Source organism: Styela clava, chromosome 9 (assembly GCF_964204865.1).
Source record: "Styela clava chromosome 9, kaStyClav1.hap1.2, whole genome shotgun sequence".
In the NCBI taxonomy this organism is placed as follows: domain Eukaryota; kingdom Metazoa; phylum Chordata; class Ascidiacea; order Stolidobranchia; family Styelidae; genus Styela; species Styela clava.
The window spans coordinates 10,947,948-10,975,133 of NC_135258.1; the positions used below are offsets into that span (position 1 = coordinate 10,947,948).

The 27,186-nt window shown below is 33.9% G+C and overlaps 2 protein-coding genes across 3 annotated transcripts; both read left to right on the forward strand.

Moving 5' to 3' along the window:
* The first annotated feature begins 203 nt into the window (after positions 1–203).
* LOC120338893 (DNA-binding transcriptional regulator BolA-like) lies at positions 204–25,807 on the forward strand. Of its 2 annotated transcripts, none has more exons than XM_078115834.1 (5): positions 204–427; positions 20,392–20,466; positions 20,602–20,620; positions 23,739–23,845; positions 24,821–25,084. In XM_078115834.1, the coding sequence occupies exons 2-5, from the start codon at positions 20,451–20,453 to the stop codon at positions 24,922–24,924; spliced, it is 246 nt and encodes an 81-aa protein (XP_077971960.1). In that variant the 5' UTR covers positions 204–427; positions 20,392–20,450; the 3' UTR covers positions 24,925–25,084. The 2 variants fall into 2 exon arrangements, with proteins under 2 accessions (XP_077971960.1, XP_039262813.2); XM_039406879.2 differs by lacking the exon at positions 204–427 and adding an exon at positions 25,613–25,807 and having other exon boundaries at positions 20,388–20,466; positions 24,821–25,115.
* Positions 25,808–25,827: 20 nt separating this feature from the next.
* LOC120338892 (proteasome assembly chaperone 3-like) lies at positions 25,828–26,918 on the forward strand. The gene has a single exon (XM_039406878.2). It carries the CDS (start codon positions 25,828–25,830, stop codon positions 26,248–26,250), a length of 423 nt encoding a protein of 140 aa, XP_039262812.2. The 3' UTR covers positions 26,251–26,918.
* The last annotated feature ends 268 nt before the right edge of the window (positions 26,919–27,186 follow it).

Here is a 27,186-nt window from a genome sequence, read left to right on the forward strand (position 1 = left end):
ACAAACAAAAAAATGAAGTAAATAAAAGTAATTAATTTTTTTTTCCGTGAAATCAATTTTTAAATGATGAGATTTGAAAGTGAGGAGTAAGACCCACAAATTAAAAAAAAACAATTTTGGCTATTGGACTACTATACTCAATGTAGATTTGGACGCAAGGAGCCAGCCTTACATGTACGAATGAATTTCAGGAGATAAACAACATGGTACTCATGTAAAACAATTGGTTCAAGAGAGGAATCAACCTTCCAACGTACCGTACCCCTTGGAGAGATTCATCAGTTGATCCGTACAGTTTTTTAATTGCGGTTAACAAAAACGCCGCAATAGAAAATACGACATCACGGACAACTAACCGCTCGTGTAGGTGAGCGATTATTGATCATCTGGTACGCGAGTTGTCCGTCTCCCCGGCTGCAAACACTCAGAGCCATTGACCACTGTGAAGCTAGTAGCAAACCTTCTTCGAATTGTGCGCAGCGGTGCGTTAAGTCTCGTTTTTGTGCTCATTGAAGAGTGATATTACAGCTTTGTGCTTTTTGAAGGGTGATGGAGTAAAACGTAGGCGATTTCTAAATTCCACACGGCAGAATTGCTCTCGATTATGGAATTGCTCTCGATTATAGATATGGAAGAAACATCAAGACCAACCATCCGAGACCAACAATCGCCGTGAAAACGCACAATTGACGATTTTCACAGCGCTAATGTTGTTATTAAAATAGCCAATTATTTTCGACAGCGTGACGTGTTATTTAGCCGTAATGACAAATAGCGGAAGACAAATGTCTTGTTTCATGAAGAAAGATTAAAATTACATATTGTTTATTTATTTTTGTCAATTGTGCGAGCGAGGCACTTTTTATTCATTGTAAAAATACCGGCGGGAAACTAGCGTAACTTTTTACATAAAATAATTAATGTGTAAAGTATCTTCAATCAACTTTTTGAACTAAATTTAACTCAATGAAATTTTATTGCTGTCGCAGGGATTTGTCTAACGGTTGTCTTAAAAGCATTACAACCGAAAGAAATGCGATAGAGCCGTGTCAATATTACAAGAACAGCTCAGATTTATCAAATTTGCGAAAATACAAATTACATACAACACGATATTATCAGGCACTTTACCACACATTTTTATTATGTCCGCGGATTACCGTGTTAATTTGAGAAATAACGCTTTCATTTTGTTGACGCAATTTATCTCACATTATTATGTCCACAGATTGCCGTAGTATATTACAGTAGACTCTATCGACGCAACAACGAGTTACACTGAACACAATTAAATTAATATAGAAGGACTTTTCAAATTCCTGTAGTTGTCGCGGATTAAATATTTCACGCCACATAAGAGTCATTGTACGCTGAATACGTCAGCCGTTTTAACGAACACACAATCTCGGCGAACGTTTTAGAAGCCGTTGCATGGGAATTTCCGATTCTGAACAATCGGTGATTTTAATAACAATATTAGTGCTGTGAAAAACGCAGTCGATGTTATGAAAATTTCATAAGAAATTATTCTGCGCTTTTAATAGAGCGTCTCGCATAGATTCGAGATCAGACATGGGATAAATTGTGTCCAAATATGTTCTTAATAGAAAGTCCTTCCGCTCAAGTGGCACCCAATTTTATAATTTCCTATCAAAGTGGAATATATGAAGTTTATCACACATATTGAACCTAAAACTACTCGAACTTAGAAAAAAGAGTACTTCCCTGTTGAAGATACCTCAATTCATCAAAATTACGTAAAGCGAAAAAGGGTTAAATTTTGCAATTTTCAAATATTAATAGAAAGTCTTTCCGCTCAAGAGGCACGCGATTTTATAAATTCATATCGAAGCAGAATATATGAAGTTTATCACACACATTGAACCTAAAACTACTCGTACTCAGAAAAAGGAGTACTCCCCTGTTGAAGATACCACTTTTCATCAAAATTACGTAAAGCGAAAAAGGGTTAAATTTTGCAATTTTCAAATATTAATAGAAATATCTTCCGCTCAAGAGGCACGCGATTTTATAATTTCATATCAAAGTAGAATATATAAGGTTTATCACACACATTGAACCTAAAACTACTCGAACTTAGAAAAGGGAGTACTTCCTTGTTGAAGATACCCCTTTTCATCAAAATTACGTAAAGCGAAAACAGGTTAAATTTTGCAATTTTCAAATATTAATAGAAATATCTTCCGCTCAAGAGGCACGCGATTTTATAATTTCATATCAAAGTACAGTATATGACGTTTATCACACACATTGAACCTAAAACTACTCGAACTTAGAAAAGGGAGTACTCCCTGTTGAAGATACCCCTTTTCACCAAAAATACGTAAAGCGAAAACGGGTTAAATTTTGCAATTTTCAAATAATAATAGAAATATCTTCCGCTCAAGAGGCACGCGATTTTATAATTTCATATCAAAGTAGAATATATAAGGTTTATCACACACATTGAACCTAAAACTACTCAAACTTAGAAAAGGAAGAACTTCCTTGTTGAAGATACCCCTATTCATCAAAATTACGTGAAACGTAAAATAGGTAAATTTTGCAATTTTCAATTATTAATAGAAATATGTTCCGCTCAAGAGGCACGCGATTTTATAATTTCATATCAAAGTGGAATATATAAGGTTTATCACACACATTGAACCTAAAACTACTCGAACTTAGAAAAGGGAGTACTCCCCTGTTGAAGATACCCCTTTTCATCAAAATTACGTAAAGCGAAAAAGTGTTTGATTTTGCAATTTTCAAATATTAATAGAAATACCTTCCGCTCAAGAGGCACGCGATTTTATAATTTCATATCAAAGTAGAATATATGAAGTTTATCACACACATTGAATCTAAAACTACTCGAACTTAGAAAAGGGAGTACTTCCTTGTTGAAGATACCCCTTTTCATCAAAATTACGTAAAGCGAAAAAGGGTTAAATTTTGCAATTTTCAAATATTAATAGAAATATCTTCCGCTCAAGAGGCACGCGATTTTATAATTTCATATCAAAGTAGAATATATAAGGTTTATCACACACATTGAACCTAAAACTACTCGAACTTAGAAAAGGGAGTACTTCCTTGTTGAAGATACCCCTTTTCATCAAAATTACGTAAAGCGAAAACAGGTTAAATTTTGCAATTTTCAAATATTAATAGAAATATCTTCCGCTCAAGAGGCACGCGATTTTATAATTTCATATCAAAGTACAGTATATGACGTTTATCACACACATTGAACCTAAAACTACTCGAACTTAGAAAAGGGAGTACTCCCCTGTTGAAGATACCCCTTTTCATCAAAATTACGTAAAGCGAAAAAGTGTTTGATTTTGCAATTTTCAAATATTAATAGAAATACCTTCCGCTCAAGAGGCACGCGATTTTATAATTTCATATCAAAGTAGAATATATGAAGTTTATCACACACATTGAATCTAAAACTACTCGAACTTAGAAAAGGGAGTACTTCCTTGTTGAAGATACCCCTTTTCATCAAAATTACGTAAAGCGAAAACGGGTTAAATTTTGCAATTTTCAAATATTAATAGAAATATCTTCCGCTCAAGAGGCACGCGATTTTATAATTTCATATCAAAGTACAGTATATGACGTTTATCACACACATTGAACCTAAAACTACTCGAACTTAGAAAAGGGAGTACTCCCCTGTTGAAGATACCCCTTTTCACCAAAAATACGTAAAGCGAAAACGGGTTAAATTTTGCAATTTTCAAATATTAATAGAAATATCTTCCGCTCAAGAGGCACGCGATTTTATAATTTCATATCAAAGTAGAATATATAAGGTTTATCACACACATTGAACCTAAAACTACTCGAACTTAGAAAAAGGAGTACTACCCTGTTGAAGATACCCCTTTTCATCAAAATTACGTGAAGCGAAAAAGGCTTAAATTTTGCAATTTTCAAATATTAATAGAAATATCTTCCGCTCAAGAGGCACGCGATTTTATAATTTCATATCAAAGTGGAATATATTAAGTTTTTCACACACATTGAACCTAAAACTACTCGAACTTAGAAAAAGGAGTACTCCCTTGTTGAAGATACCCCTATTCATCAAAATTACGTGAAACGTAAAAATGGTCAATTTTGCAATTTTCAAATATTAATAGAAATATCTTCCGCTCAAAAGAGGCACGCGATTTTATGAATTCATATCAAAGCAGAATATATGAAGTTTATCACACACATTGAACCTAAAACTACTCGAACTTAGAAAAAGGAGTACTCCCCTGTTGAAGATACCCCTTTTCATCAAAATTACGTAAAGCGAAAAAGGGTTGAATTTTGCAATTTTCAAATATTAATAGAAAGTCCTTCCACTCGCGATTTTATAATTCCCCCCTCCTTTCAAATTTATGGAAAACTGAAAAAGTCACAAATAGCGCGTGCGATTGCTTTTCGCTAAAATTCCTGATTGTTTTTATCAGCGTGACGTGTTATTTAGGCCGTAAACGCTTTTAGTTGATGTTTATTCTCCCTGAATCACAACAATTATTTCACGACAACGATAATAATTACTTTATTTTTGCCCAGAATTGAAATTCGCTGAGAGTTATTATACAATCAATCGAAACTAAATACAATTAGCCATTAGGCATGTTTATCTCATATTTTTACATCAAAAGATTGAGTGGTATTTCAGACTAATAATGTTTATATTTTGACGCAAGAAGACGTAACCGCGAGTTACGTTGGACACAAGATTATATCAATATAGAAGAAAGTTTTAGATTCTCGTAGCTATCATGAAATGAATATTTTACTGGAGAGAATGTTGGTATACGCTGAAAAACTCGGCCTTTTTAATGAGAGCGTAATCGCGGCGACTGTTTCATAAGGGAATGGAAATTTTCGGTTTTGAAACACCCCCTTTTTAAAATCCTGACTGTGCGCCTGGCTGATTTTCATCATTCCACCGTGAGCTACATGTAACCCTAACCAAAACGATGAAATAAAGGCGCTCCGTAGTATGTGCACCAAGATGGCGGACACCGGAACGTAGAATGTGTATCAGGTTTGGGTTAGGGCATAATTTTATTCCAGTTATATTTAGAGATGTACCGATACCGATTAATGTTTGGTGTTTGCTTTAACTGATTAAGATACACTGTACACTGTACAGTAACATTAGTAATCTCGGTGTTCAATTAGAAAACTCATAAGCCGGGATGTCCAATTTGAATTTAATGTCAATATCGCGACCTTCGAATATTGTTGTTCGTGTTTAAAAGAATATCGAATATCACCCACACATTCTAGCGCCGCCGTCCTACGTTCAAATTAGAAGCATTTTACAAATATTTTCCTTCGTGGCTAATCGTAATCGTCGACGCAATAAGTCAAAGCCAACATGAAAGAATATCGATCAGCACCGACAAAAAGAAGGCCTACCTATAACCGTCGAGGATGTTTTTTTACTTTACTATTTTATAATATTCTACAATTGCTATCATATATTTTGAGACATTCTAGAGGGATAGGCGGTCACGTCAATATATCTATAAAGTAATTGTGTAGTTAAACAAAATTAAATTAATACCTAATAATTGTGTCGGAATTTAGTTTATCGATGTCGACGGACTAAATGGCACGCGTACTTGACGACAAACAATCAGAATTTATACCCGTGCCAAAAGTATATGTGCCGTTAATAGGATTTACGAATCGAATCGATTCGAATCAGATTTACGCGATTCGGAAAAAGAGAGCGATTAACCGAAAAAAACAAAACATTGAACGTTTGTTAATAAATCGTTGTTTTCGGCGGCTTTAAATCTGCCGAATGCGTGCATGCGCACTCCAAATAACACCAAATTACGGGACCAAAAGAAATACATTCAACATTTGTTAATCGTTGTTTTCGGCGGCGTTAAAACTGCCGAATGCGTTTATGCGGCACTCCAAATAACATCAAATTACGGGACGGAAATGAATGAAAATGAATTTTTCGTGATTGACTTTTTTACTTATCTGCCGTCATTTGTTTCAAATTCGGCACAACACACTCTTCTACGCATCACTCGAGATGATGTGTGGCGTAATTTCCACCAAACTGCAAGTTCAGTTTTCCACTAAATAGCCTAAGTTTCTATTATGCGCGAATTTAAATAGATCGTATACTTAAAAATTCGTGATAATTTTGATGAAAAGGGGTATCTTCAACAGGGTAGTACTCCTTTTTCTAAGTTCGAGTAGTTTTAGGTTCAATGTGTGTGATAAACTTCATATATTCTACTTTGATATGAAATTATAAAATCGCGTGCCTCTTGAGCGGAACATATTTCTATTAATATTTGAAAATTGCAAAATTTACCATTTTTACGTTTCACGTAATTTCGAGTAATAGGGGTATCTTCAACAAGGGAGTACTCCATTTTTTGAGTTCGAGTAGTTTTAGGTTCAATGTGTGTGATAAACCTAATATATTCTACTTTGATATGAAATTATAAAATCACGTGCTTCTTGAGCGGAACATATTTCTATTAATATTTGAAAATTGCAAAATTTACCATTTTTACGTACCACGAAATTTTGAGTAATAGGGGTATCTTCAACAAGGGAGTACTCCATTTTCTAAGTTCGAGTAGTTTTAGGTTTAATGTGTGTGATAAACTTAATATATTCTACTTCGATATGAAATTATAAAATCGCGTGCCTCTTGAGCGGAACATATTTCTATTAACATTTGAAAATTACAAAATTTAACCCTTTTTTGCTTTACGTAATTTTGATGAAAAGGGGTATCTTCAACAGGGGAGTACTCCTTTTTCTAAGTTCGAGTAGTTTTAGGTTCAATGTATGTGATAAACTTGATATACTCTACTTTGATATAAAATTATAAAATCGCGTGCCTCTTGAGCGGAACATATTTCTATTAACATTTGAAAATTGCAAAATTTAACCCTTTTTCGCTTTACGTAATTTCGATGAAAAGGGGTATCTTCAACAGGGAAATACTCCTTTTTCTAAGTTCGAGTAGTTTTAGGTTCAATGTGTGTGAAAAACTTAATATATTCTACTTTGATATGAAATTATAAAATCGCGTGCCTCTTGAGCGGAACATATTTCTATTAACATTTGAAAATTGCAAAATTTAACCCTTTTTCGCTTTACGTAATTTTGATGAAAAGGGGTATCTTCAACAGGGAAGTACTCCCTTTTCTAAGTTCGAGTAGTTTTAGGTTCAATGTGTGTGAAAAACTTAATATATTCTACTTTGATATGAAATTATAACATCGCGTGCCTCTTGAGCGGAACATATTTCTATTAACATTTGAAAATTGCAAAATTTAACCCTTTTTCGCTTTACGTAATTTTGGTGAAAAGGGGTATCTTCAACAGGGAAGTACTCCCTTTTCTAAGTTCGAGTAGTTTTAGGTTCAATGTGTGTGATAAACTTAATATATTCTACTTTGATATTAAATTATAAAATCGCGTGCCTCTTGAGCGGAACATATTTCTATTAACAATTGAAAATTGCAAAATTTAACCCTTTTTCGCTTTACGTAATTTTGATGAAAAGGGGTATCTTCAACAGGGGAGTACTCCATTTTTTAAGTTCGAGTAGTTTTAGGTTCAATGTGTGTGATAAACCTAATATATTCTACTTTGATATGAAATTATAAAATCGCGTGCCTCTTGAGCGGAACATATTTCTATTAATATTTGAAAATTGCAAAATTTACCATTTTTACGTTCCACGAAATTTCGAGTAATAGGGGTATCTTCAACAAGGGAGTACTCCATTTTCTAAGTTCGAGTAGTTTTAGGTTCAATGTGTGTGATAAACTTAATATATTCTACTTTGATATGAAATTATAAAATCGCGTGCCTCTTGAGCGGAACATATTTCTATTAACATTTGAAAATTGCCAAATTTAACCCTTTTTTGCTTTACGTAATTTTGATGAAAAGGGGTATCTTCATCAGGGGAGTACTCCTTTTTCTAAGTTCGAGTAGTTTTAGGTTCAATGTGTGTGATAAACTTAATATACTCTACTTTGATATGAAATTATAAAATCGCGTGCCTCTTGAGCGGAACATATTTCTATTAACATTTGAAAATTGCAAAATTTAACCCTTTTTCGCTTTACGTAATTTCGATGAAAAGGGGTATCTTCAACAGGGGAATACTCCTTTTTCTAAGTTCGAGTAGTTTTAGGTTCAATGTGTGTGAAAAACTTAATATATTCTACTTTGATATGAAATTATAAAATCGCGTGCCTCTTGAGCGGAACATATTTCTATTAACATTTGAAAATTGCAAAATTTAACCCTTTTTCGCTTTACGTAATTTTGATGAAAAGGGGTATCTTCAACAGGGAAGTACTCCCTTTTCTAAGTTCGAGTAGTTTTAGGTTCAATGTGTGTGAAAAACTTAATATATTCTACTTTGATATGAAATTATAACATCGCGTGCCTCTTGAGCGGAACATATTTCTATTAACATTTGAAAATTGCAAAATTTAACCCTTTTTCGCTTTACGTAATTTTGGTGAAAAGGGGTATCTTCAACAGGGAAGTACTCCCTTTTCTAAGTTCGAGTAGTTTTAGGTTCAATGTGTGTGATAAACTTAATATATTCTACTTTGATATTAAATTATAAAATCGCGTGCCTCTTGAGCGGAACATATTTCTATTAACAATTGAAAATTGCAAAATTTAACCCTTTTTCGCTTTACGTAATTTTGATGAAAAGGGGTATCTTCAACAGGGGAGTACTCCATTTTTTAAGTTCGAGTAGTTTTAGGTTCAATGTGTGTGATAAACCTAATATATTCCACTTTGATATGAAATTATAAAATCGCGTGCCTCTTGAGCGGAACATATTTCTATTAATATTTGAAAATTGCAAAATTTACCATTTTTACGTTCCACGAAATTTCGAGTAATAGGGGTATCTTCAACAAGGGAGTACTCCATTTTCTAAGTTCGAGTAGTTTTAGGTTCAATGTGTGTGATAAACTTAATATATTCTACTTTGGTATGAAATTATAAAATCGCGTGCCTCTTGAGCGGAACATATTTCTATTAACATTTGAAAATTGCCAAATTTAACCCTTTTTTGCTTTACGTAATTTTGATGAAAAGGGGTATCTTCATCAGGGGAGTACTCCTTTTTCTAAGTTCGAGTAGTTTTAGGTTCAATGTGTGTGATAAACTTAATATACTCTACTTTGATATGAAATTATAAAATCGCGTGCCTCTTGAGCGGAACATATTTCTATTAACATTTGGAAATTGCAAAATTTAACCCTTTTTCGCTTTACGTAATTTTGATGAAAAGGGGTATCTTCAACAGGGAAGTACTCCCTTTTCTAAGTTCGAGTAGTTTTAGGTTCAATGTGTGTGAAAAACTTAATATATTCTACTTTGATATGAAATTATAAAATCGCGTGCCTCTTGAGCGGAACATATTTCTATTAACATTTGAAAATTGCAAAATTTAACCCTTTTTCGCTTTACGTAATTTTGATTAAAAGGGGTATCTTCAACAGGGAAGTACTCCCTTTTCTAAGTTCGAGTAGTTTTAGGTTCAATGTGTGTGATAAACTTAATATATTCTACTTTGATATTAAATTATAAAATCGCGTGCCTCTTGAGCGGAACATATTTCTATTAACAATTGAAAATTTCAAAATTAAACCCTTTTTCGCTTTACGTAATTTTGATGAAAAGGGGTATCTTCAACAGGGGAGTACTCCATTTTTTAAGTTCGAGTAGTTTTAGGTTCAATGTGTGTGATAAACCTAATATATTCTACTTTGATATGAAATTATAAAATCGCGTGCCTCTTGAGCGGAACATATTTCTATTAATATTTGAAAATTGCAAAATTTACCATTTTTACGTTCCACGAAATTTCGAGTAATAGGGGTATCTTCAACAAGGGAGTACTCCATTTTCTAAGTTCGAGTAGTTTTAGGTTCAATGTGTGTGATAAACTTAATATATTCTACTTTGATATGAAATTATAAAATCGCGTGCCTCTTGAGCGGAACATATTTCTATTAACATTTGAAAATTGCAAAATTTAACCCTTTTTCGCTTTACGTAATTTTGATGAAAAGGGGTATCTTCAACAGGAAAGTACTCCCTTTTCTAAGTTCGAGTAGTTTTAGGTTCAATGTGTGTGATAAACTTAATATATTCTACTTTGATATGAAATTATAAAATCGCGTGCCTCTTGAGCGGAACATATTTCTATTAACATTTGGAAATTGCAAAATTTAACCCTTTTTCGCTTTACGTAATTTTGATGAAAAGGGGTATCTTCAACAGGGAAGTACTCCCTTTTCTAAGTTCGAGTAGTTTTAGGTTCAATGTGTGTGAAAAACTTAATATATTCTACTTTGATATGAAATTATAAAATCGCGTGCCTCTTGAGCGGAACATATTTCTATTAACATTTGAAAATTGCAAAATTTAACCCTTTTTCGCTTTACGTAATTTTGATGAAAAGGGGTATCTTCAACAGGGAAGTACTCCCTTTTCTAAGTTCGAGTAGTTTTAGGTTCAATGTGTGTGATAAACTTAATATATTCTACTTTGATATTAAATTATAAAATCGCGTGCCTCTTGAGCGGAACATATTTCTATTAACAATTGAAAATTGCAAAATTAAACCCTTTTTCGCTTTACGTAATTTTGATGAAAAGGGGTATCTTCAACAGGGGAGTACTCCATTTTTTAAGTTCGAGTAGTTTTAGGTTCAATGTGTGTGATAAACCTAATATATTCTACTTTGATATGAAATTATAAAATCGCGTGCCTCTTGAGCGGAACATATTTCTATCAATATTTGAAAATTGCAAAATTTACCATTTTTACGTTCCACGAAATTTCGAGTAATAGGGGTATCTTCAACAAGGGAGTACTCCATTTTCTAAGTTCGAGTAGTTTTAGGTTCAATGTGTGTGATAAACTTAATATATTCTACTTTGATATGAAATTATAAAATCGCGTGCCTCTTGAGCGGAACATATTTCTATTAACATTTGAAAATTGCAAAATTTAACCCTTTTTCGCTTTACGTAATTTTGATGAAAAGGGGTATCTTCATCAGGGGAGTACTCCTTTTTCTAAGTTCGAGTAGTTTTAGGTTCAATGTGTGTGATAAACTTAATATACTCTACTTTTATATGAAATTATAAAATCGCGTGCCTCTTGAGCGGAACATATTTCTATTAACATTTGAAAATTGCAAAATTTAACCCTTTTTCGCTTTACGTAATTTTGATGAAAAGGGGTATCTTCAACAGGGGAATACTCCTTTTTCTAAGTTCGAGTAGTTTTAGGTTCAATGTGTGTGAAAAACTTAATATATTCTACTTTGATATGAAATTATAAAATCGCGTGCCTCTTGAGCGGAACATATTTCTATTAACATTTGAAAATTGCAAAATTTAACCCTTTTTCGCTTTACGTAATTTTGATGAAAAGGGGTATCTTCAACAGGGAAGTACTCCCTTTTCTAAGTTCGAGTAGTTTTAGGTTCAATGTGTGTGATAAACTTAATATATTCTACTTTGATATGAAATTATAAAATCGCGTGCCTCTTGAGCGGAACATATTTCTATTAATATTTGAAAATTTACCATTTTTACGTTTCACGTAATTTCGAGTAATAGGGGTATCTTCAACAAGGGAGTACTCCATTTTTTAAGTTCGAGTAGTTTTAGGTTCAATGTGTGTGATAAACCTAAAATATTTTACTTTGATATGAAATTATAAAATCGCGTGCCTCTTGAGCAGAAGATATTTCTATTAATATTTGAAAATTGCAAAATTTAACCCGTTTTCGCTTTACGTAATTTTGATGAATAAAGGCATAATCGACACGGGATATTTATAAAAAATTAGTTGCTAACTATTTATTATGCTTATTTTACCAAGCAATTAATGCTTTTGCTTTGTAAATGGTAATTTTAGTTATATTTAATAAATATCTTTCCTTTTTTGTTATGTTAATTTTACCTGTCTACATTTTTTCAGTTGTAAATAATGACACGCCTATAATTCTGCCAAGAATTTTAACCTTTTCGCCTCGCCGCACACAAAGGTCAAATTCTACTAGCTTCACAGCGGTGAGCCATTGACCACTGTGAAGCTAGTAGCAAACCTTCTTCTAATTTTGCGCAGCGGTGCGTTAAATCTCGTTTTTGTGCTCATTGAAGCGCGATATTGCAGTTTTGTGCTTATTGAAGGGCGTTGGTGTAAATCATGGGCGAGTCCTAAATTCCACACTGAGAATAACACTTAGTTTACAGATACAGAAGAAATACATTGCGATAAGCAGTAAATTCAAATATATTTACGGCAACTTGCGAATGAGTGGAGATCATCCCGGCGGTTCGATCGACTTTGGCGTTTCATTTGTTAAATTACATTGGCGAAAAGTTTATATACTCGCCTGATAAAATGGGAACAGGAAAGATCCGTTGACAAAATGTTGGATTACGTATTCATATGTGTTATAAAAAAAATAAAACAAAAATAATGAAACTAGTCTTCCATGTCATCTGCATATGTTTAAGTATTTACTACTAATTAAAAGTTATGATTCTTTTACATGACATTTTGGGGTAATAGTTCTCATGACCGCAAACCTTTATACGGGGGTGTTAGATGGCACTCCAAGGAGAGAAATTATTAATTTCAACCGATCCAATGTTGAGGTCTAAATCATATGACCATCTAGACCAGTGGTTCTTAACCTTTTTTGCATATTTTACCCCTTCATCAAACAGGATTACAAAATTTACCCCTAAAACATCATTAATTAAAAGTTATCAAGTAAAGTATAAAGGGCCCTAACTGTAGACGCGAAGCCTTTTTTTACTCTCTTTTTTAATCCATATTCGCTTCTGTATTGAAAAAGGACCGGTTTTTACTTAATCATGCTAAGTGCTGTTTTAGTTGGACAGGTTTCATGATACTATTTGAAAAGATTTCCATGCACAGAAGATACGTATACGTAAACTCAAAATCTAAATATTCGTCCTGATCAGGGGCGCAGCCAAGATTTTAAAGAAAGGGGGGAGGGGATCGAAATCTAAAAATCTCATTCACTGTTGAAACAGTGGTCGCGATTACGCGCTCGTTAAAAGAACCGTCTTTCCTCCAATCCCTGAGAATTTCTGTGCTATTTTTAGTAGCATTTTGTTTCAACAACTTTTAGTGTGCTATTTTGGGGACAACATTTAATGGAATGGTTAAAATAACAAAGAACACCACTTAATTGAAGGTGTTGGTTTTCGGTTTCGTTTGAAATATAAGACTACTGTTAATAATACGATAACACTGATTTATCGCAACATAACAAGCCGTGGTTTATGTATGTTCATAATCATTTTTTACAATAACCAAATTTACCCCCAAGAACGAAGAAATTTACCCCCAGGGGTAAATTTACCCCAGGTTAAGAAGTGCTGATCTAGACTTAATTTACTAAACACTAAGATACCGTTGGAAAATCGTCTATGAAAATTTACGCGGTCCCCCATTTGCATGTGCTTATTTTCCTCAAGTGTTAATCCAACAATGAGATGGACAAATGAATGACTTAGAATGCTTCAAAGCCTAGTAAATTATTAAAAAATTTGATTGCCGTACACGAGTTATTACTTCGTATGAAATTGTGTATTGTATGACGTAACAATGGTTGAATTTCATTAATATATCTTGGTTATTTCAGAATTTTCACATGCATTTTGTGGTATATAGGCAGTAATCAGAGCGTAAAGGAGTTATTGTTATTTCAATATGTCTCGATTACGTGAATTCAAAAGTTGGTTTATTTTACGTCGTATGACGTATAATACCCAAGCAGCATGCCCTTCCGCTCAATAGTAGTCAAGTTTCAATATTTAATAGAAAAAAGGGCTAACTGAAGTATTTCTCGCAACTTGGACAAAGCTTTTCGAATTTTAGAATTTAGAGTATTCTCACAGCGAAAATGGATTCATTTGTTAAAATCACATATGTCAAAAAATGGTAAAGATTACCATTTACAAATCCAAGCAGCCAAAAAGAGGGTAAAATTACCATTTTCAAATCCTAATACAAAGCTATTCCGCCCAAGAGGCACGAGATTCAACTATTCAATAAATAAGAGGGTTACCTTAAGTTTTTCATACAACTCGAAACAATCCCTGCAAAATTTTAGAAATTCGAGTATTGTCACAGACAAAATGCCCTTATGTCAAAATACTTATAGCGAAAAAATCTGATTTAGCCAAATTTGAAAGCCTAGCAGCACACTCTTCCGCCCAAGAGGCATCCGATTTGATTATTTATTATTAAAGATGTTTATCTGAAGTTTTTCACACAGTTCGAACCTAAGCCTTGTTTTTATTAGAATCTAGGGTATTATCGAAGCGAAAATGGCCTTATTTGGAAAAATTACTTATAGCGAAAAAAGCTGATTCAATCAAATTTCAAAGCCTAGCAGCACACCCTTCCGCCCAAGAGGCATCCGATTTGATTATTTATTATTAAAGGTGTTTATCTGAAGTTTTTCACACAGTTCGAACCTAAGCCTTGTTTTTATTAGAATCTAGGGTATTATCGAAGCGAAAATGGCCTTATTTGGAAAAATTACTTATAGCCAAAAAAGCTGATTTAGCCAAATTTCAAAGCCTAGCAGCACACCCTTCGGCCAAAGAGGCATCCGATTTGATTATTTATTATTAAAGATGTTTATCTGAAGTTTTTCACACAACTCGAACCTAAGCCTTGTTTTTATTAGAATCTAGGGTATTATCGAAGCGAAAATGGCCCATTTTTGAAAAATTACGTATAGCGAAAAAGGCTGATTTAGCCAAATTTCAAAGCCTAGCAGCACACCCTTCCGCCCAAGAGGCATCCGATTTGATTATTTATTATTAAAGATGTTTATCTGAAGTTTTTCACACATCTTGAACCTAAGCCTTGTTTTTATTAGAATCTAGGGTATTATCGAAGCGAAAATGGCCTTATTTGGAAAAATTACTTATAGCGAAAAAAGCTGATTTAGCCAAATTTCAAAGCCTAGCAGCACACCCTTCCGCCCAAGAGGCATCCGATTTGATTATTTATTATTAAAGAGGTTTATCTGAAGTTTTTCACACAACTCGAACCTAAGCCTTGTTTTTATTAGAATCTAGGGTATTATCGAAGCGAAAATGGCCCATTTTTGAAAAATTACTTATAGCGAAAAAAGCTGATTCAATCAAATTTCAAAGCCTAGCAGCACACCCTTCCGCCCAAGAGGCATCCGATTTGATTATTTATTATTAAAGAGGTTTATCTGAAGTTTTTCACACAACTCGAACCTAAGCCTTGTTTTTATTAGAATCTAGGGTATTATTGAAGCGAAAATGGCCCATTTTTGAAAAATTACGTATAGCGAAAAAGGCTGATTTAGCCAAATTTCAAAGCCTAGCAGCACACCCTTCCGCCCAAGAGGCATCCGATTTGATTATTTATTATTAAAGATGTTTATCTGAAGTTTTTCACACAACTCGAACCTAAGCCTTGTTTTTATTAGAATCTAGGGTATTATCGAAGCGAAAATGGCCCATTTTTGAAAAATTACGTATAGCGAAAAAGGCTGATTTAGCCAAATTTCAAAGCCTAGCAGCACACCCTTCCGCCCAAGAGGCATCCGATTTGATTATTTATTATTAAAGATGTTTATCTGAAGTTTTTCACACATCTTGAACCTAAGCCTTGTTTTTATTAGAATCTAGGGTATTATCGAAGCGAAAATGGCCTTATTTGGAAAAATTACTTATAGCGAAAAAAGCTGATTTAGCCAAATTTCAAAGCCTAGCAGCACACCCTTCCGCCCAAGAGGCATCCGATTTGATTATTTATTAGATTCTAATAAAAAACAAGGCTTAGGTTCGAACTGTGTGAAAAACTTCAGATAAACATCTTTAATAATAAATAATCAAATCGGATGCCTCTTGGGCGGAAGGGTGTGCTGCTAGGCTTTGAAATTTGGTTAAATCAGCTTTTTTCGCTATACGTAATTTTTTCAAAATGGGCCATTTTCGCTTCGATAATACCCTAGATTCTAATAAAAACAAGGCTTAGTTTCGAGTTGTGTGAAAAACTTCAGATAAACCTCTTTAATAATAAATAATCAAATCGGATGCCTCTTGGGCGGAAGGGTGTGCTGCTAGGCTTTGAAATTGGGCTAAATAAGCATTTTTCGCTATAAGAAATTTTTCCAAATAAGGCCATTTTCACTTCAAGAATACCCTAGATTCTAATAAAAACAAGGCTTAGGTTCGAGTTGTGTGAAAAACTTCAGATAAACCTCTTTAATAATGAATAATCAAATCGGATGCCTCTTGGGCGGAAGGGTGTGCTGCTAGGCTTTGAAATTTGATTGAATCAGCTTTTTTCGCTATACGTAATTTTTCAAAAATGGGCCATTTTCGCTTCGATAATACCCTAGATTCTAATAAAAACAAGGCTTAGGTTCGAGTTGTGTGAAAAACTTCAGATAAACCTCTTTAATAATAAACAATCAAATCGGATGCCTCTTGGGCGGAAGGGTGTGCTGCTAGGCTTTGAAATTTGGTTAAATCAGCTTTTTTCGCTATACGTAATTTTTCCAAATAAGGCCATTTTCGCTTCGATAATACCCTAGATTCTAATAAAAACAAGGCTTAGGTTCGAACTGTGTGAAAAACTTCAGATCAACATCTTTAATAATAAATAATCAAATCGGATGCCTCTTGGGCGGAAGGGTGTGCTGCTAGGCTTTGAAATTTGATTGAATCAGCTTTTTTCGCTATACGTAATTTTTCCAAAATGGGCCATTTTCGCTTCGATAATACCCTAGATTCTAATAAAAACAAGGCTTAGGTTCGAGTTGTGTGAAAAACTTCAGATAAACCTCTTTAATAATAAATAATCAAATCGGATGCCTCTTGGGCGGAAGGATGTGCTGCTAGGCTTTGAAATTTGGCTAAATCAGCTTTTTTGACTATAAGTAATTTTTCCAAATAAGGCCATTTTCGCTTCGATAATACCCTAGATTCTAATAAAAACAAGGCTTAGGTTCGAGTTGTGTGAAAAACTTCAGATAAACCTCTTTAATAATAAATAATCAAATCGGATGCCTCTTGGGCGGAAGGGTGTGCTGCTAGGCTTTGAAATTTGGTTAAATCAGCTTTTTTCGCTATACGTAATTTTTTCAAAATGGGCCATTTTCGCTTCGATAATACCCTAGATTCTAATAAAAACAAGGCTTAGGTTCGAGTTGTGTGAAAAACTTCAGATATACATCTTTAATAATAAATAATCAAATCGGATGCCTCTTGGGCGGAAGGGTGTGCTGCTAGGCTTTGAAATTTGGTTAAATCAGCTTTTTTCGCTATACGTAATTTTTTCAAAATGGGCCATTTTCGCTTCGATAATACCCTAGATTCTAATAAAAACAAGGCTTAGGTTCGAGTTGTGTGAAAAACTTCAGATATACATCTTTAATAATAAATAATCAAATCGGATGCCTCTTGGGCGGAAGGGTGTGCTGCTAGGCTTTGAAATTTGGTTAAATCAGCTTTTTTCGCTATACGTAATTTTTTCAAAATGGGCCATTTTCGCTTCGATAATACCCTAGATTCTAATAAAAACAAGGCTTAGGTTCGAGTTGTGTGAAAAACTTCAGATAAACATCTTTAATAATAAATAATCAAATCGGATGCCTCTTGGGCGGAAGGGTGTGCTGCTAGGCTTTGAAATTTGATTGAATCAGCTTTTTTCGCTATAAGTAATTTTTCAAAAATGGGCCATTTTCGCTTCGATAATACCCTAGATTCTAATAAAAACAAGGCTTAGGTTCGAGTTGTGTGAAAAACTTCAGATAAACATCTTTAATAATAAATAATCAAATCGGATGCCTCTTGGGCGGAAGGGTGTGCTGCTAGGCTTTGAAATTTGGTTAAATCAGCTTTTTTCGCTATACGTAATTTTTCCAAAATGGGCCATTTTCGCTTCGATAATACCCTAGATTCTAATAAAAACAAGGCTTAGGTTCGAGTTGTGTGAAAAACTTCAGATAAACCTCTTTAATAATAAATAATCAAATCGGATGCCTCTTGGGCGGAAGGATGTGCTGCTAGGCTTTGAAATTTGGCTAAATCATCTTTTTTCGCTATAAGTAATTTTTCCAAATAAGGCCATTTTCGCTTCGATAATACCCTAGATTCTAATAAAAACAAGGCTTAGGTTCGAACTGTGTGAAAAACTTCAGATCAACATCTTTAATAATAAATAATCTAATCGGATGCCTCTTGGGCGGAAGGGTGTGCTGCTAGGCTTTGAAATTTGATTGAATCAGCTTTTTTCGTTATACGTAATTTTTCAAAAATGGGCCATTTTCGCTTCGATAATACCCTAGATTCTAATAAAAACAAGGCTTAGGTTCGAGTTGTGTGAAAAACTTCAGATAAACCTCTTTAATAATAAACAATCAAATCGGATGCCTCTTGGGCGGAAGGGTGTGCTGCTAGGCTTTGAAATTTGGTTAAATCAGCTTTTTTCGCTATACGTAATTTTTCCAAATAAGGCCATTTTCGCTTCGATAATACCCTAGATTCTAATAAAAACAAGGCTTAGGTTCGAACTGTGTGAAAAACTTCAGATCAACATCTTTAATAATAAATAATCAAATCGGATGCCTCTTGGGCGGAAGGGTGTGCTGCTAGGCTTTGAAATTTGATTGAATCAGCTTTTTTCGCTATACGTAATTTTTTCAAAATGGGCCATTTTCGCTTCGATAATACCCTAGATTCTAATAAAAACAAGGCTTAGGTTCGAGTTGTGTGAAAAACTTCAGATAAACCTCTTTAATAATAAACAATCAAATCGGATGCCTCTTGGGCGGAAGGGTGTGCTGCTAGGCTTTGAAATTTGGTTGAATCAGCTTTTTTCGCTATACGTAATTTTTCCAAAATGGGCCATTTTCGCTTCGATAATACCCTAGATTCTAATAAAAACAAGGCTTAGGTTCGAGTTGTGTGAAAAACTTCAGATAAACATCTTTAATAATAAATAATCAAATCGGATGCCTCTTGGGCGGAAGAATGTGCTGCTAGGCTTTGAAATTTGGCTAAATCAGCTTTTTTGACTATAAGTAATTTTTCCAAATAAGGCCATTTTCGCTTCGATAATACCCTAGATTCTAATAAAAACAAGGCTTAGGTTCGAGTTGTGTGAAAAACTTCAGATAAACCTCTTTAATAATAAATAATCAAATCGGATGCCTCTTGGGCGGAAGGGTGTGCTGCTAGGCTTTGAAATTTGGTTAAATCAGATTTTTTCGCTATACGTAATTTTTCCAAAATGGGCCATTTTCGCTTCGATAATACCCTAGATTCTAATAAAAACAAGGCTTAGGTTCGAGTTGTGTGAAAAACTTCAGATAAACCTCTTTAATAATAAATAATCAAATCGGATGCCTCTTGGGCGGAAGGGTGTGCTGCTAGGCTTTGAAATTTGGCTAAATCAGCTTTTTTCGCTATAAGTAATTTTTCCAAATAAGGCCATTTTCGCTTCGATAATACCCTAAATTCTAATAAAAACAAGGCTTAGGTTCAAGATGTGTGAAAAACTTCAGATAAACATCTTTAATAATAAATAATCAAATCGGATGCCTCTTGGGCGGAAGGGCGTGCTGCTAGGCTTTGAAATTTGGCTAAATCAGCTTTTTTCGCTATACGCAATTTTTCAAAAATAGGCCATTTTCGCTTCGATAATACCCTAGATTCTAATAAAAACAAGACTTAGGTTCGAGTTGTGTGAATAACTTCAGATAAACCTCTTTAATAATAAATAATCAAATCGGATGCCTCTTGGGCGGAAGGATGTGCTGCTAGGCTTTGAAATTTGACTAAATCAGCTTTTTTAGCTATAGGTAATTTTCCGAATAAGGACGTTTTTTAGCTATGAGAATACCCTAGGTTTTAAAATTTGGAAGGCTTATGTTCTCCTATGGGGGTACGCTGACTCCCCATTTTTTAAACTCGTCATCCATCTCCTTAGTTTTGTTTACTGTACAACTTGACTTGATTTAGGAATTGCTCATCTGCTATTTCGAAGGAAGTTAAATAAAATTCGTGTCATTTTTATTGTTTTTTCATTATTTATCATGTATTTTATTGTTATTTTTTGCTTTGTAGATGTTAATTTATCGTAAATGATTAGTATCTTCCCATTGATCGTATTCTAAATTCGTTTTTCTACATTTTTTCGGATGTAGATTATGACACTCCTTCATTTCTGCTGCCAATATTCACCTTTCCGCTTCGCCGCACACAAAGGTCAAATTGCTACTAGCTTCACAGTGGTGAGCCATTGCGCCATAGTTGCGTCCGACTGTGTTTGCGGGTTTTTCGGCACTGACTGTGATGCAATTGACTCAAGGTATGTCTTCTTACTTCCTATTATATTGTAAATTTCAAACATGTAGGGAATTAACAGTTACGATACCGGTACCGGTACCATAAATATGTGAGTTACCGTAAATACTTGTATAACTCAACTTATCTATTTTTACAGCCTTGTCAAAGAAATCCACGTGAGTTAGATTACCATATCTCAGTACTGCAGTACGGTATTTGGGGTCTAGTATAGTTTAGTATCACAAGTACTTCCAGCTGGCGTAGCATAACGAATTTTGCATATGTTATTCCTAATGCTGTAATGTGAAGAAAAATTTGGGTCTAGTGTAGTTTAGTACCACAAGTACGGTACTTCCAGTGGGTGTAGCATAACGAACTTTGCATATGTTATTCCTAACCCCCACCTGACTATGCCATCCAAAAATTATGTCACTACGACGTCACCATCACGTCATATGGCTTGCCAAAGTATAGTTACAATCGCCCGAAATGGCATCTGCGCTGCCGATAACGAACTCGCTAACGCCGACGATCTCTCTCGACGATGGTGATCGTTGTGACGAAAAAACGAGAGAAATAGCTTGCTCGATTTCGGGTGATTGTATGCGCGTATTGGACGACCATCCGCATACTTTGGGGGGTCTTATTACGCCACTGTGACGTCCAAATGACGTAATTTTTCGGTGACGTAGACAAGTTGGGGTTAGGATTGACATACGCAAAAATTGTTGAGCCAGGCCAACTAGAAGTGCATGTGGTACTAAACTATACCAGACCCGAAAAATTTACTGTATTTGGTGCTTAGAATTCAACACGCTAACCCCCACCTGACTATGCCATCCAAAGGGGTGATCGTCTGCGCGTTTTGGACGATCATTCGCATACTTTGGTGGGCCTTATTATGCCAATGTGACTTCGAAATGACGTAATTTTTCGGTGACGTAGTCAGGTGGGGGTTAGGATTGACATACTGACATATGCAAAAATTGTTGAGCCAGGCAAACTAGAAGTTCATGTGGTACTAAACTATACCAGACCCAGTAATTGGTTATTCTGTCATTGTAAAATTATTTTTATTTGAAATAACTTAACTGTATAGGGTTTAAAGCAGTGGTTCTTAAACTGGGGGGCACGAGATGCTCACAGGGGGGGCGCGAAAGGTCACAAGACGGAATCGGAAATTTTCATGTAACGGCTCCTGAAACGGTCTCCGCGTTCGTTGAAAATACCGGCTTTTTCATGGTATAATAAATTTTTCTGTTTCGTAATAACTACAAGAACTCAAAATGGGTCTCTATTTTAATTCATTTGTGTTCAAGGTAACTCGCGGTTGCGGCGACTCATGTCAAAATAAACTCATCACCGATCTAAAATAACACGCCAATCCGCGGACATATTAAAGTGTGATCAACTGCCCGATTATATTTAGTTTTAATATATATTGCACTCATGCGAATTTGTTGTCTTTAGTACAATTAAAATAAAATTCAATTCAGTAAAATTAAAATACATATTCATCAACTCAAAATCCCCGCGGTACGAATCCTGAGGCAGTCCTCGAGAATACGCCAGTCATTATAGGAGCCGACTTTGTCAACGGATATGTAATGGTTTTCGCGTTGAATAAAATATTCAATCCATGACCGATATACTCATTTAAAATGGTTGCTTTATTCATTAAATTGTGATAAATTAAATCTGCGATTGCGTCCATAAAATAAAAGCACCACTACTCCAAAATACCACGGTAATCCGCAACCATAAAAATGTGTGGCAAAGTGCCCGATTACATTTTGATTTGTATTCTTACCAATTTCACCATTATGAGCTGTCCCTACAACTCTTACTCCGCTCTATCGCAATGCTCGATTAATTTTAACACCATTACAGAAATTCCTTAGTCTGCGATAAAATCCCACGGAGTAAAATTTATTTCAAGTCGGTAGTTTTAGAACAGTACTGGTGTGCCGCAGGCACAAGGAATTTATAAGATTGCGGTCCACCCCAAAACAAAACTCATGGTGTTTTTTCGTTTTATTTTTAGTATTTTATAATCTCGCTTTTACAATAAAGAAATATTTGGTTGCAGATTCACTAATTTATTCTATCTTAAGCATCTCGTCGCCGATGTTTTTCTAATAATAACTAACTCGTTTTCTTCAGAGGTGTCCTGGTTCTATTCAAAAACAAAAAAAGGAATTATAATCGTCTTCGCGACACAAGAATATGTCGAGAGAAATTTCTGATTTAGGGAGAATAAACAACAAAATCAAGATTTTTACAGCTTAAATAGCAGGCCACGCTTACGAAAACAATCGAGATTTAAACAAAATGCAATCGCAAACGCCTTGGCAACTTTATTTTTCAGCGGTCAAGGGCCGGGGAAACGTCCACATGCATAATAACTATTAGTAAATGAACTGCTTTTAAATTTACATAAATTCATTTGTACTTCTCCATTTTGTTTGAAACGTTAGGCAAGCCAAGGAGTCTGTAATTGTTGCTTATTTTTAACACACAGCAAATAATTTTGGCATCGCTCAATAGTGATGAAGTAAACAATTGATTGAAATTTTACGTGTCTTATGTAAACGTTTAGGCAGAAAATACATTTAAGCATAGGTTTATTGCGTGTTTAGTTTTACTTAAAATTGAGTTTGACTTTACCAGGTATTGCAAACTGAGGGGAAAAACGAGAATGTATGATGACCAACCATTATTTGGCTTTATACATACGACAGTGAATGGCGAAGTTGTACTCCGAAGCGTTTTATGCCTAAACAATCTGAGCGATGACGCTATGAGACCAACACTCTTATAGCGCCATCTTAATATATAGCAACCTGCCCATCACAAAAGCATTTTTTCAAAGCAAAAATAGGGGGGGGGGGGCGCGAAGCTTGAAAATTTTTCAATGGGGGGCGCGGCTCAAAAAGTTTAAGAACCACCGGTTTAAAAGCATGGTTAGTGTTCAACTCCCATAACTGCATAAAGCAGTAAAGGTAGGGTTACCATGTAAACAAAAAACTGGGACAATGCTGTGCAGCTTGTTAAAATCGGGACGGTCCTGGCTAAACCGGGACGTATTGTAAGCCGACATAAAGAGCCAAAGCAGAACTGTTGCTTGATATTTCTGTGTTTACTGGTTTAGGCTCTCAAATCTTCCTTTTTGTTCAAGCGCATATATAATATATTGATAAAACCCTATAGTGGATTCATTCAGCGCAATGAATATGAAATTTATCATAACATACGGTATATTTAAAATAATAGAATAAATTGATCCTTTCTAAGGAATATACTGGTTCGTGTGGTGTCTATGGCAGGAACTGGTACCACTTATAATTACGTTAGAAAACGAACCGCTCCGAAGGTTGTGCATCTCAGATTTGACAGAAAAGGTATGCATTTTATTAATTTGTAAAATTTTTTTTTTTATAAAATTTATGGAATTTTTTTAATTATTTCTCTTCCTATATAACATTTTTTATTAAATTCGAATTGCAAAGTAAATGAGCTTGATTTTTTTTTAAATACATAATGGGCAAAATTTGAAATTATCATGTTGAAGAACTTTATATTATATTTTGTTATGGTGCTGAAATTCTTTTTATTCGCTTTTTGTTGCCACGAAAATAATAATTTCAATAAATTAAAGATTTAAACCCAACATCTATTTTTTATATTTTTTTTTATTGTCATTTTATAGAATGTTCAAATTGCTGGCGTTGCAGTTAGCATATTTTAAGGTTATTATTTTATCAGTCATTAGGGAATGATTATCTGCAGTAAAAAATGTTGCATTCATTTTGAACAAAAATTTTTAATATTCCAGACCTTTATGTTAATTCGGCAACTCCTAAAAAATCGTTACAATTTCAGGTATACTACATTATTCAGGAAATGATGAATGAGCTTAATAAAATTAATTGTATAACTTTCTATATCTATCAGGTGTTGTTCAACGATATTATCTTACAATATTAATAACTTGCTAATTCAGGGCTGGCTAAAATCATATAATCGAATAGTCCAAAAACATTCTGAAAAAATATTATTGAATATGGAAAATCAAATATATCCCATGCTCAACGAAGAAATCTATACAAATCATTTTTAAATTACAGAAATTGAATTTGGTAATGCAGAATAGTATATAGTATAAAATAAATTATTTTTATTTTACATTTAAAATAATCACCGTAATATTTCATGCAATGTCAAAATGAAGTGTTTTGTTGGACCATCAGAGTTCAAATGAAAATATTTTGCATTCTACTAAAATCATGTTTTACAATATTCAATCGTTCTATATCTTCCATGCATACTATATTTTCAACATCAAAATAACGACACGACCTATAATTATCTTTCAGTTGGTGAAAAAGTTCTTTTTGCCGAACAAAGGAAAATACGTTCCCTTCCTGAACCATTTTCAGTCGAACCGTTCGTAAACATTTGGAAAAGAAGAGGAAAATAATTTTATCTGGAATGTTAAAATTTCCACTACATAAATCTTCAATTTTCATTCGCTATATGGCAAGTGCATTGAATCCTGTGGAAACGAGTATTATTAAAAAACTGACTGAAACTTTCAATCCAGTATATCTTGATGTTGTAAACGAGAGCTTCAAACACAACGTGCCAAAAGGATCAGAAACTCATTTTAAAGTAATTCAAAGATTTTGTAGTTATTTGAATTATGTTATTGTGATATATTTGTCATATTATAAATTATTTGTATTTTATTTTTCACATCATTATTACAATTTTACATACATGCAGTTGCTTTTAGTTGGGATAGATGGGACTGGAATCATTTTACCTAAATTAGGCCTATCACATTTTCTCAAAACTATTAATTTAATTCCTATGCTTTTCTAGTAAAATTTCTGTTTTTGCTAATAATAATTGTTAATGTTACCATCAAATGTTATATGCTTGGAGTGACAAATTTTCAAATTAGAAGATTTTAAATAAATCCTAAGTAATAATTACTTATACTGAATATAAATTTTTAAAATGTATTTGAATATTCAGTCTGTTTGTACATCCCTGCTATTATTGCCTTATAGAGGAAAATGTACTCACAGGTACATCTTTTCAGAGAATAACATGCTTTTGTTATACTTTCAGTTTATTAACCTTATTCTTTTAATTATCCTTAGGTTGTTGTAGTGTCTGACAAATTTTCCGGGAAACGTTTGATTGACAGACATAGAGACGTAAACAATATTTTATCCAAGGAGCTCGAAGGTTCTGTTCACGCTCTGTCCATTCAAGCAAAAACTCCAGATCAGTGGGAAAAATCAGGACAAACAATTGCTAATACACCTCCTTGTCTTGGTGGATCAAAAAAGTGATTTACAATATTGATAAGAAAATGGATGGAAATACAAAAGACCCACTTCTGAGTGAATCATATTTAGGAGAGATTGATGGACATATGACTGATGTTTTAACGGCTTCTTTTAGTGATCATAATTTTCTACTTGTAACCCAATATAAAAAGTTCGGTACGATGATACACGTGGCATTAAATGAATCAATGTTAGACAAAAAAGTATCGAGCATGCCGACTTTTACTACTAAAGTTCTTTTGGGTGACGACAGAGAAATGTATCATGTATTTGCAAGAGCTGTAGCAAGCTTATTTGTTGAAAAGACAAATAAAAATGCAAAGAAAATTGGAGTTCCTGGCATTCATAAACCATTACTTTGCAATTTTGCCCTCAAAAATCCATCAAAAGTTACTTTACATGAGCTGAAAAACATTTTAGAGAAGCAACTGGAAAGAGTTTTATGAATTCTAAAGCTTCTTGGCTACTTATTGTAGTCTGTTCTGAATATTACTATGATTTACCTCCATCTTTGTCCTTGCTATGAGGAAGTAAAAAAAATGTGATTACTTACTGGAATAATTATGTTTTGGTCTTTGTTTTAAACCAGGGCCATTTTGATATTCCTAATCGCTATTTTTTGTATTAAGTTATTTTACTATAAAACCGATTGCATACTTCAAACTACGATAGTGCTCTTCGTTCGTTTGATATGAAAAGCTGAACAATATTGGGTTAATTATTATTCGATGAACTGGAAATGTACTTTCTTTATATTTCATTTCTGCTGTTGTCCATTGAAAAATCTTGAACCAACATATCAGGTTATCAACTCCATGTTGAAGACATTGGTGATGTTCTTTGTGGAAAATTTATGTTTTATTAATGCTGACAGAGTGACAGTACCTTCTGATATCCTGAATACTTCATGGAATGATCTTCAAATCATCGATTTATTTCATATTGTACCATGTGTGGTTTATGATGTATTTGATTTACCGTTTACCTATGATAACCGGTCAGTACTGCGATATTCTGAGAAAGGAATATTATTGAGCATGTTCAGTTTGTAATTGACTATTTATTCCTACACCACCCTGATAAAATTCAACATGTTAATTTGTTTTGCTTTCAGTTTCAGATTTACCGTAATAATATAATATAGAATATATATATAGAATGATTGGACGGTTGTTTGGCAGTAATATCTGCCGTACATGTGCCTTTCATATGAAAGATAGGAGCATGTTTATGACTGGAAAACATATAAAAGCAAACACGCGCAGCTTTATGACTTCTCATATTGCATCAGCAAGAAATTATTACGATGTATTGGGATTACGAAGAAATGCGACAGGAGATCAAATAAAGACTGCTTATTTTTCTCTCGCAAAAAAGTACCA

What these genes read in the sequence shown, in the direction of transcription:
- LOC120338892 (XM_039406878.2), top strand. Translation starts at nt 25,828, where the DNA reads ATGGATGGAAATACAAAAGACCCACTTCTGAGTGAATCATATTTAGGA.
- LOC120338893 (XM_039406879.2), top strand. Translation starts at nt 24,936, where the DNA reads ATGTTAAAATTTCCACTACATAAATCTTCAATTTTCATTCGCTATATG. An exon ending in GATCAGAAACTCATTTTAAA is followed by an intron (nt 25,116 to 25,612) that starts GTAATTCAAAGA and finishes AATTATCCTTAG; the next exon opens with GTTGTTGTAGTGTCTGACAA.